This window comes from Terrapene carolina, unplaced genomic scaffold (assembly GCF_002925995.2).
Source record: "Terrapene carolina triunguis isolate 2854851 unplaced genomic scaffold, T_m_triunguis-2.0 Scaffold194, whole genome shotgun sequence".
Lineage (NCBI taxonomy): Eukaryota > Metazoa > Chordata > Testudines > Emydidae > Terrapene > Terrapene triunguis.
Genome location: NW_020664545.1, coordinates 210,010 through 221,404, shown reverse-complemented (window position 1 = coordinate 221,404; position 11,395 = coordinate 210,010). Strand labels below are relative to the sequence as shown.

The window sequence follows — 11,395 nt, the reverse complement described above, 5'->3', positions numbered from 1 at the left end:
AAAAAAAAAAAAAAAAAAAAAAAAAAAAAAAAAAAAAAAAAAAAATAGGACAATACTGTTTTTAACCTCACGCAGAATTACTCCCATATCTCTGGAGCCCTGCAGTAACCAAATTCCAGAGTAAATTCAATGTTCAGATTTGTCAATGAGTACTAGTTTTCATTCTCAAAGAGTAGCTAGTTGCTTGCTCATATGAGTGTATGTCTAATCCTGCATGATACTGAAATATTTTTCATTATTTAGGCAAGAAGTAAACTTTCTCAACTTCAAGAGAGTCACCAGGAAATCAGTAAAAGTATTGAACAAAATAATGAAGCTCTGAATGGGATTCATGGTGGTAGCATGACGAATTTAGCGGACATAAGTGAAGGAATTGCACAGAAAGAAAGAGGCAATTTTGGAGCTATGGTAAAGACTGAATTAAAGTAACAAGTGGATTTATGGTTCAATGCAGTGTAAAATACATTTTACAATCATTAGATTTGTAACTTGCACCTAAACTCAAATTGTAAAAAGATTTTTATTTAGTTGACTGTGTGACCTTAAAAGGCACTGTAATCTCTGCAAGATGGCAGCCTCCATCCATAGGCTTAGAAGATTTTAGTTCTCGTGACGATTAATTCTTATGTCTTCTCTATGCTAGAAATAGTTTGCTGGTATAGCTGTACTGTCAAACTCTCCTACTGGAGATGCAACTTATTCCAGCAAAAAAGGTCTTTTTGTTGGTATAGCTTATAGCAGTTCTTCAAACTAAATAAGCTATACTGGCCAAAGGAACTGTTGCCAGTATAACTGCATGAACGCAAGAGCTTTTCCTGGCATAGCTATTGGTTATGGTTGTGATTTTTTCCCCCCCATACTCCTATGTGACATAGTTATGCAGGTAAAAGTTTTAAATGTAGACCAGACTGTAATGTGTTGTCTGTGTTGTCTGTCTGACTTTTGGGCTGAGCAAAATAGGGAAAAATTTCTTTTAAATTCCCGTCCAGCTGTTCTCTTGGAGTCCTTCAGTCATGTACGGTTTCTGCTGTTCTGTAGGATGTGAGTTGTACACTTACACATTTCAGCAATACAACCTAAACCATAAGAGTTTATCCAAAAAATAATATATGGACGTCTGTCTTCCTCTAAAATATTCCCAGCATCACTGTTCTCTCATCCAGTATATTTATTTTAGCTGTGTATTTTGCCTCCATATATTCCTTCAGGATCTTAAGAACTCTCTTAACTGATTTCCTTTAGGCAGCTATTACTAATACTAATCCTTAGTAAATTACATAAACAACCAATGTTTATAATTTGTATGTTCATTTCTCCAACTTTAAGTCATCATGTTGTATCCATCCATATGCTGTTCGTGTCTCCTCTCCAAGGAAAGCTATCTTGCAAACCCTTCTGTAAATAAGATGCTTACTGTAGGGTTAGCCTGATTGTACCAGGAGCTCCCATTCATAATTTGGAGGCCTATCTAAGGAAAAAGTCAAGTCAAAGAGATGTGCAGATGGATTGGATCTTGTTTGAGCAAAGTTCATTGTTCTACATTTGCTATTATACCTCACCACAATTTATCCCAGCATAAGAGGAAGGTTGAAATTGTTTACTCTTTTAAATAATTGTCATTTAAAATCTTTTGTAAAATTAAAAAGTTATGAACACTGTCTACAAAATACCCAGTTTGCAGGGAGTTTCAAGAAAATTTTATTTTTCCATATTTATTGGTTTTGTTTTTATTTTTTGTAGAAATCAGATTTTATTTTGCTATTTTAGAAGTCTTGGTTATACAAAAGTGAAAGTAGAATAGCTTTCTAGATAGTGTTTCTGTTTTTAGGTATCCAAAGCACTTTGATCTATTTCAAAATAAACATTTAAGTGAAATGTGATAGCATTAATAACATGCAAATACTTATAGAATACCACTATATTGTATATAGTATATTTAGTACACTGGCCTAATAAGCATTCAGAAAGTACTGTACCTTTCTGCCTTGCATTACTTTGTCTCTGCTCAAGCAACAAAGGGAAAACACTTGCGAAAGAAAGGGATTATCTCAGAACAGTGTTGTTCTCACAGACTTGTTGTTTTTTAATACTTTGCTGCTCAGTCTTTGTGCTTGAATGGTTATTGTCAAACTCAATTTCAAGTGGAAGTCTCTGGATTGTTGCTTTTATTGGTAAAGACTGAGAACCACTTATTGGAAGAAAACTCTATGTTCATATAGAAAAGTTTGTAAAGCATTTGTTTCTTTTCTGTTTCTTAATCCTTCCTGCCTCCTCTGTATTTTGTTTCTTTTGCGGTTGAAAAATTTAATTTTAGACTTCTTCATTTGTGTCTTCTATACTGAGGAGAGATCCTTTAGCTTTGTAAACTCCAAGGCCTTGTCTGTTGTTGTTAGTAAACATTTATTATGGTCAAAAGGCATCAGTGAGGATTGGAGCTCCATTGTACTGAGTGCTGTACAAACATAAGCGACAATCCCTACTCCAGAGGGTTTACAGTCTAAAAGACACAAAATAGGCAAAGACTAGGGTATAAGGATATATCATACAAACAAATGCATATGATGAAGAATTGACACAACTTTGTCAGTTCATGTGTTGTGGTTGTGGCTTGTTTTTTTTTTAGTTTAGCAAAATTGGCTTGAACTGTGCTAGCAATAACCATAGTTAACCTGAAAACTATGCTATGGATTACATCTGTGTAGGAGAGTTAGTTTCCAGCATAGCTAGGGTAGCATGTTTTTAGAAGGAAATCCATCCCTGTTCTTGCTTGTCAAATGGACTGGGGTAGATCTATTCGAAACAGTTTTGTTATAATTGTTCCTGCTCCACTATAGTCTAGACAGCAATCAATAGCCAAAGATTTGTGGAAAGAGATATTTATCTTGGAAATTAAGATGTTTTACATGGAGTTGGGGCTTTTGCAAAATCTAGATGTGTGGAATTTTAGAAAGTTTGTGAAGGCATTTCAGAAATTAATATGCAAAAATCAGAAATAACACGTTTTTGTGTGCTGTATGCAGTTATTGATCTGTGTAGCCTCAAGCAATGTATTTATGACATTTGCTTCAGTTTAAAGGGCACGTCTGGTTTCAATAAGGAGCTTCTTGAATTTAAAATAACATTAAACAGGAATAAGATGCATCAGTATTCTAACTGGATGATTAATCATTTTAATATTGATAACATCTTTGTAATATTTCTCTTCTTAATTCTAGGATGATCCCTTCAAGAATAAAGCTTTATTGTTTAGTAATAATACACAAGAATTGCATACAGACCCATTCCAGGCCGAAGATCCATTCAGATCTGATCCTTTTAAAGGAGCAGACCCTTTCAAAGGCAGTAAGTAACTGATGGCTAATATAAGAACCAGAAGACCATATTGTACTATAAATGTATTTTTACAAACTGTGCTAATCTTATTAACTGAGTGTATGTCTACAGTGCCCTGCAGTTTGGACTAAGGGGTGTGAAGAGCAATGCTCACTGAAGTGCTGCACTGTAACGTCCCTGTGTGGATGCTCGGGGTACAAACTTAAAGGTCCAGAGTTTACTCTTTTAAGTTTGCTCCCTCAGCATCTACACAGGGGAGTTACAGTGCAGCACTTTGGTGTGCCTGCTGTTCATACCCCATTAATCCAAACTATAGGGCAGTGGAGACATTCTCTAAGTAGGTGACAAAACAAGATATTTTTCTTTTTTTTTTTACCTAGATGATCCATTCCAGAATGATCCTTTTTCAGAACAACCACCTGTTTCAACAGGTAAAAGCTTTTTCTTTGAGACAGGTGGGATATAATTTGTAGCCGAATATAGATATGCCTCGTATAGAGCTGGACTTCAAAGACTTCAGATTTTCAGTTTAAACTGGGGAGCCGAGAGAGAGTGTGTGTGTTTGTTTTTTAGTTTAAACTGGGGAGCCCAGAATATGTGTGCGCGTGTGAGTGAGCTCAGGAAGAAGTTTATTAAAGTATATACAATTTTATTAAATGTAGTTCATAACTGTAATATAAACTCCATAAAACATCCATTTAATTGGAATTTAAAATAATCATAATAGTTTTCTTCCTTTTTAGAGTAAAATTTATCAATCATTTATTATTTGATAAATAAGTTTGAGATAAAGGCATATTTGTTCTGACTCCTTGCTAATGCATGATTGTTCCCTATAGCACATTGTCTAGTGTTTTACCTGTAAAGCAGTACATTTTGTTTACATCCCTTATGTCTTTTGCTAGACCCATTTGGAGGGGATCCATTTAAAGAAAGTGACCCATTTCGTAGTTCTGTCTCTGAGGATTTTTTTAAAAAACAGGTGAAGAATGATCCATTTACCTCAGATCCATTCACAAAAAAACCCACGCTGCCCTCAAAGGTAGGTAATTTTTAAATTTGTGTATGTTGCACTATAATAAACTTTTCTACTGTTATGCAGGTACCTTGCCTAAAAGGCAAAACAGGAGAAAGGTGTCTGGAGATTCTTTTTAAGTCTTATATAGGTGACACGTTACTAATTACATTCTTGAATAGTGGGTGTGAATTACCAAGTCCAGGAGCAGTTCTGCTCATTTCCATTGGAACTGATGACTTATAGCTGTTACAGCAGCTCATCATGAGCTCTTATACTAGAAATTAAATTAACCCCCTTTGCCTTGTCTCCATTTTATGGAAATTTTGTCCTGTACCACACTACCATCAATGTGAAATAGTGTGCATTGCCAAACATCCATCATTCTGTAACTGACATACTTAGTGGCACAACATAAGTCATAGAATACCAACTTTATATGGGTATTCTTGGTAGGTAATCATTTGGGTATTTGGCAAAGTTGTGTTGGTGTAACATAATTCATAATGGATTTGAATAAAGAGTAGTTCAGAGTCAAGATTTTGTACTTGTCTTATAGCTAAGGCTTCACCAAATTCATGGTCCATTTTGGTCAATTTCACGGTCATGGGATTTTTAAAATCATAAATTTCATTATTTCAGATATTTAAATCTGAAATAGTGTTGTAATTGTAGGGATCCTGACCCAAAAGGGGTTAGTGGGGGCATCGCAAGGTTATTGTAGGGGGGTTGCGGTATTTCTACCCTTACTACTGTGCTGCAACTGGCAGTGGTGCTGCCTTCAGAGCTGGAGAGCAGCAGGTGCTGGCCAGGAGCCCAGCTCTGAAGGCAGTGCCACTGACAGCAGCAGCGCAGAAGTAAGGACGGCATGGTATGGTATTGCTACCCTTACTTCTGTGCTGCTGCCTTCAGAGCTGGGCCCTCAGCCAGCAGCTGCCACTCTCTGGCCTCCCATTGCTACACTTACTTCTGCGCTGCTGCTGGCAGTGCTGCCTTCAGAACTGGGCGCCTGGTGAGCAGACGCCGCTTTCTGGCCACCCAGCTCTGAAGGCAGCGCAGAAGTAAGGGTGGCAATACCATGACCCCTCCCCTACAGTAGCTTTGCAGTCCCCCCTCTCCCCAATACACACACCCTGTTTTGGGTCAGGACCCACAGTTTGAGAAACTCTGATCTCCCCGGTGAAATCTGTATATTATAGGGTAAAAGTACACAAAAGACCAGATTTCACAGTCCGTGACACGTTTTTCACAGCTGTGAATTTGGTAGGGCCCTACTTATAGCAGAGTAATGGTATCCTTATGGTGAAAATGTGTTTCAGAGAATTCCTTTCTATTTACAAGCATAGGGCAACATTTTCAAACTGCAGTGCCTAAAGATATGCAGCTAAATAAGTGGCCAGATTTTCAGAGCTGATGAGTACCTGTAGCTACTCTTTATTTAATGAGAAGTTGTGGGTACTCAGCAGCTCTGAAATTAAGCCAGGTCTATTTAAATGCCAACTTTTGGCGCTCAGGTCTGAACATTTTGACAACAGACTTCTGTACAAGTATGTTCTTGGGCTTTGCATCATAGACTAGTACCAGCTTTATTTTACTGTGAGATCCCCTGCTCTGGAATGTGTTCTGCTCAGTGGGATACTTGCCTTTATTGTCAGCAACTCCACGTTGTATCATTGCTATCAAGACCTACATGCACTAATAATGTGTATTTATCCAACAAGAGTATTTCATAATATTTGGTCAAATTCAAAGTCCATTGACTGTACTAGAATTACACTAGAGCAGAGGTTCTCAAACTGTGGTCCGCGAGCTCCATTCAGGTAGTCCGCAGATAGTTCCCTCTAAGGTGCATGCCTGGGCGGCTGCACATGAAAGAATGAATGGCCACCCACCTAATTAGTGGAGCCGTGCAGGCGTGGCTCCACTAATTAGGTGCCTGGAGAAGACGCACATGTAAGGTGAGGTGGTGGCCTGGGGGGAATAGGGGGTAGGTGGGAGGGAACATTGGGGTGAGAAGAGGGGCTGGGGGGAATTTGGGACATGCAGGGCTGCAGCAGCCAGAGAAAGAGGCGACTTTCCTTAGCTCCAGGGCTGTGACTGCCAGGGAGAGATGGCCCTCCTTCCCAGCCTCAGCTCTGTGGCTGCTGTGATGGGGGAGAGACCCCCCTCCTTCACAGCCCCAGATCGGGGGCTGCCGTGGTGGGGGAAAGAGGGCACATCCATCGCATTAGAAAGGTAAGACTACTGATATTTTAATATGAGTTGTGTGCTTTTATTTGTAGAACAAAAAAACCTTTATTATTAAGGATTTTTTTATATAGCCCTTTTATCCAAAGCGCTTTACAATAGTTAGCTAATGGTACAAACAACATTTGGAAAGATCGTTAAGTGGTCCGCTGAGACATTCAGCAATTTTCAAGTGGTCCGCGGGGAAAAAAAAAATTGAGAACCACTGTACTAGAGATTAATTTGGTCTAGAATAGCAGTTTTCATAATGTATTGAAGATTTTGGTATACACAGAAAGGTAAGTGCAGAATACATTAAAATTTATTAACGTGGCATTTCTTCTTTCCTCCTCATTTAGCCTGACCCCTTTGAAAGTAGCGATCCTTTCACATCTTCAAGTATCTCTTCAAAAGGCCCAGGTAAGAGGGAAGCATTTTCTTCATTTCTGCACAGGTAAATTCTGCTGCCTTTTTGAAACACAAGTATATCAGTTAAAATTTGGAGATTGCTAGAGCCAGTGCGTAAGCATAAGCAGACCAAGCAATTGCTTAGGGCCCTGAGCAGCTCAAGGGGCCCCCTATTAATTATTAGTATGTGTTGTGGGGGGCCCCCAAAAATATTCCTGCTTAGAACCCCCCAATGGGTTAGCACCAGCACTGGAAATCGTACAGAGTTCACCCTCAAGCCTCGGAATAGCAAAATCAGACTGCAATTCTATGGGATACATCATCACAGTGTACTTATTACAGACTATCGAGGGATCCTCCACACATGCGCTATGCATTGCTCCTAACCTTTCTTCTAAGCAAGCAGTGAAGAAACAGGAGATAAATTAATCCAACCTGAGGCAACATTAACTCTTTTGGGGAATTCCTCTTTAAGTGGGGAATTCCAAGGGCAGCCTATGGGCAGGGCAGTCCCTGGCAATGTGACTCCAGTGGAAACATGCTGCCGGGGAGCCGGGAGATATACAGCTAGTGCAGAGGGTCTGGATGCAGACGGCTCTGTCCTTCTAGCAGCTCTCTCAACATCCATAGCTTCTGAGGACCAAACTACGTGGACCTTCTCAGGTAGGAAAACCACACACCTCACCCAGTGGCAGAATATGGAAAAATCCTCCATGAGGGGAGAATTTTCATGTGCTACCCCTTTTTCTCCCCTTCTCCTCTGGATGTGACAGTCTGGGTCTACCTTCATTAAGAACGTGTGTCATTTGAGCATGACTGATTCTCATGGGTAAAAATGACTTCAGGGTGACTTATAGAAGTTTTCAAGATCATGGAAGAGTTTGCTGAAGTTGATAAATTGTTCATATTGGTTATGGACTCAATTGAGGAACAGAATTTAAAAACTAGGATACTAGAAATAAACAGGAATTTAGAGATACTATTTTCTGTCCTTTGGAAAAACAATGCTTGAGAAAGGAATGTTTGAGAGAGTTGGAATGTGGTCTGAGTAGTCTTGGGCTTGTCTACATGAGGAAACCCAGGAAAATTAATCCAAATTAATTAAAGGTGTGACTTTAAAGTGGATTATTTAAACCCCTGTGTGAACACCATCTTTCAGAATTAAAGGAGTCTGAATTTGATTTATCTTAACTAAACCAAATTAAGGCCACTTTAATTCTGAATGAGGGTGTTCACACAGAGGTTTAATGTGGTTTAAATTCAGCTTCAAATTCATACCTTCTGTTAATTCAGATTAATTTTCCTGGGTTCTCCATGTAAACAAGCCTTTAAGTAACAGACAAGTCTGAATGAACATCATTAAAAAGAAACTGTGGCCTACAAAAGAGAGCTTGAATGGAGTGAACAGATGGAAGTTCAACTAATTGAGCTTCTCTCCTTATATCTTTCCCTCTTGGTAACAGTTCATGTCTTGTTACTGCCAAATTTTTCACCCAAGGGAAAAAATTTTATCATTCTTTTAGTTCACTGAAGTCATGATTGCTGACTTGATAGTATTTTATAGCAAATGTTTTATGAAACCATGTTGTAGGTGTCAGCTCATATTTAAAGAGACTTTTTCATGATTTTGACTGCGTCATAAAGAGGAAAACATGACTTTCCTGTGAATTTATTAAATAATTTGTGCCATTGGCACTAGTATTAAGAGGGCTTTTTAATGTTGGTCTCCTTTTTTAATTTGTCTGGTGATCTACTTTAGTGACAGTAGATTTTTCCTCTGTCTAGGTATTATATTAAACAAAACAAAAACCATATAGCTTTGTTCTATACTTGTTTCAGATCCTTTTGGAACGTTAGACCCGTTTGGAAGTGGTGCCTTCAGTAGCAATGAGGGTTTTGCAGATTTTAGCCAGATGTCAAAGGTAAATGTTACTAAAGGAAGCATCAGTCCTTCTCTATAAACATTTTTTCATTTTTATTTTTAATTTAATTCTTGATTTGTGTGAAGAAAAGAATAGCATTATATTGAAACAAGCAAAATCTTGCAGTCACATTTGGAAAAACCCTCTGAAAGGGACTAATGATATAATTATTTTGGACACAGTAGGCTTTTAATAACTTGTTTGTCTGTCTCACCAAAATCTCTAGATTTTTTGGGGGGAGTGATAGAAGGGCGTGTCTGTGTTCTAGTGTAATTTAGGTGACCAAATGATAATTATTGAGTTACTCTGGTGGTTCCGTAGTTAAGGTTGCGTTGAGATTTACATGGAAAACAGGATTCAAATCCCTTCATTTGATTTTCTGTATTTGAATTTACTCTCCAAATTTTAACATAACATAACTCTGTTATTGATTTGGTCAAAAATTTGCTAACTTTTTTTCCAGAGGAAACATTTAAAAGTGAACATTTCTTGAAATTTCTCCAGAAAGTCCAACTTTTGGGGGGGGGCTCCTGTACTAAAACAGACATCACAAATTAAAACTTCACAAAGTCCATGTCATTTTTTCCAAGATTCTTTTTGGAGAGTTAAAATGAATGTCAGTCACCCAACCTTTACTGTCAGCCTTACAATGACAAGTTGAATGTCTGTGCACTTTAGAGAAAATATTGGGTAGGAATAGATTTTATTTTCTAAGGGATTTTCATAAATAGGGAAAGAAAAGAAAACATTTAAAGATATATTTTCAAGCGATTTTAAAATCAGAATGTCTTTGTGGCCAAAATAATAATTCCTCTGTGTCTTGTTTTGCTTATAAAGCTTTTTTCCTCCACTGGGTGGCAGCAGCCTCTACAAATTAGCAGGATGTTTGGTTTTAAATAGCAGAACTCTCAGAAGGGTCTCCCTAGGAGCTTGAGCCTTCCAGTGCTTTACCTACAGAACTCCTTTTTTGTTGCAGAATCAAAATTTAACATACGTTTCAAAACATGATAAAACTGCAGTATAGCAATGAATAAATCAGTGTGGAATCACTTTTTATATATTTATTTTTAAATGGTTGGCAGGGTCCTTTACGGGGGTGGGCTCTGGGATGGAGTTTGGTTGCGGGATCTGGGCTGGGGCAGGGGTTAGGGTGCAGGAGTGAGTATAGGGGGCAGGCTCTGGGAGGGATTTTGGGGGCAGGAGATTGGGGGGGCGGGAGAGGATGAGAGGTGCAGCACTTACCTTGGGCGGCTCCCGAAAGCAACATGCACACCCCTCTCGCAGCAGCTCCTAGGCAGAGGGTCAGAGAGGTCTCCACACACCGCTGCCCACAGGCACCACCCCTGCAGCTCCCATTTGGCTGTAGCTTGGGGTGGGGGCAGCGCGCAGAGACACCTTCTTCTCCCCCCGCCCCCACGGGCCGCAGGGATATGCCATCTGCCAGTGGTGGCAGCGGGGGTCCTGGGCCCTTTTACATTGCTTGGGGGTGGCAGGCAGGGCCAGGGGAGAGGCCCGGCTCCGAACTTTGAGAGCCGGGCCCCGTGATCTCATATTGATGGAGCACGGGCCCATACAACTCGCCGCCCCTGCCCGCAACCCAGAGTCGCCTGGCACTGCTCAGCTGCTGGTGTCTGTTTCCTGTGTAGACAAACTTACAGAGGTCTTCTTCAGGTCTAGGAAAGGTGGAACAGATTGTTTAGCATAAGTAATTAGCACATATTATAAGGGACCACTCAAGGTAGAATGGCCTGTTAACGCCTCTGCAGTCATAGGACAAAAAGAGGGGGTTAGTGGGTTACAGATAGTTGTAATAAGTCATAAATCCAGTGTCACTGTTTAGTCCATGATTTTTAGTGTCTAGCAGAGTAATGAATTTAAGCTCTCAGGCTCTTCTTTTGAAACTGCAATGCAGGTTTCCTTTCAGGATGCGGACTGATAGGTCAGATATAGAGTGATCGTTTTGTGAAAAGCGTTCACCCACAGATGATAGGGTGTTCTTGTCTTTTATCATTTTCTTGTGTGAGTTCATTCGAGAGCGTAGTGATTGTCTTGTTTCACCCCCATAGTAGTTGGGGCATTTAGTGCACTGGATGAGGTACACCACAAGTTGTGATAGGCATGTGTAGGGTCCATGGATCTTGAGAGGTGTGTTTGGGATGATCATTGTAGCAGTGGAAATATGTCTGCAGGTTTTGCATCTCTTGTTCTGGCAGGGTTGTATGCTACAGATCTTTTAGTGTGCGGTAGAAGGGTCCATGGGGTCAGTTAGTGCACTATAGATTTACACCCCAGCTTGCCATGTACTAACTCTATGTATAGACAAACCCTTAGGAACAGGTGTGTGTGTATGTGAACATAAAAGAAGTGTCAAGTATCAAAGGGGTAGCCGTGTTAGTCTGGATCTGTAAAAGCAGCAAAGAGTCCTGTGGCACCTTTTAGACTAACAGACGTATAGGAGCATGAGCTTTCGTGGGTGAATACCCACTTCTTC

The 11,395-nt window shown here is 39.7% G+C and overlaps 1 protein-coding gene across 3 annotated transcripts in view; it reads left to right on the top strand.

Moving 5' to 3' along the window:
• Positions 1 to 11,395, top strand: part of EPS15L1 (epidermal growth factor receptor pathway substrate 15 like 1) — a 70,218-nt gene that overhangs the window by 33,664 nt on the left and 25,159 nt on the right. For all 3 annotated transcript variants that reach the window (XM_024194268.2, XM_024194267.2, XM_024194269.1), the window contains 6 exons: positions 244 to 408; positions 3,216 to 3,342; positions 3,714 to 3,764; positions 4,239 to 4,375; positions 6,934 to 6,994; positions 8,822 to 8,904. In XM_024194268.2, the coding sequence (XP_024050036.1) occupies positions 244 to 408; positions 3,216 to 3,342; positions 3,714 to 3,764; positions 4,239 to 4,375; positions 6,934 to 6,994; positions 8,822 to 8,904 (624 nt within the window). The remainder of the gene's footprint in view (positions 1 to 243; positions 409 to 3,215; positions 3,343 to 3,713; positions 3,765 to 4,238; positions 4,376 to 6,933; positions 6,995 to 8,821; positions 8,905 to 11,395) is intronic.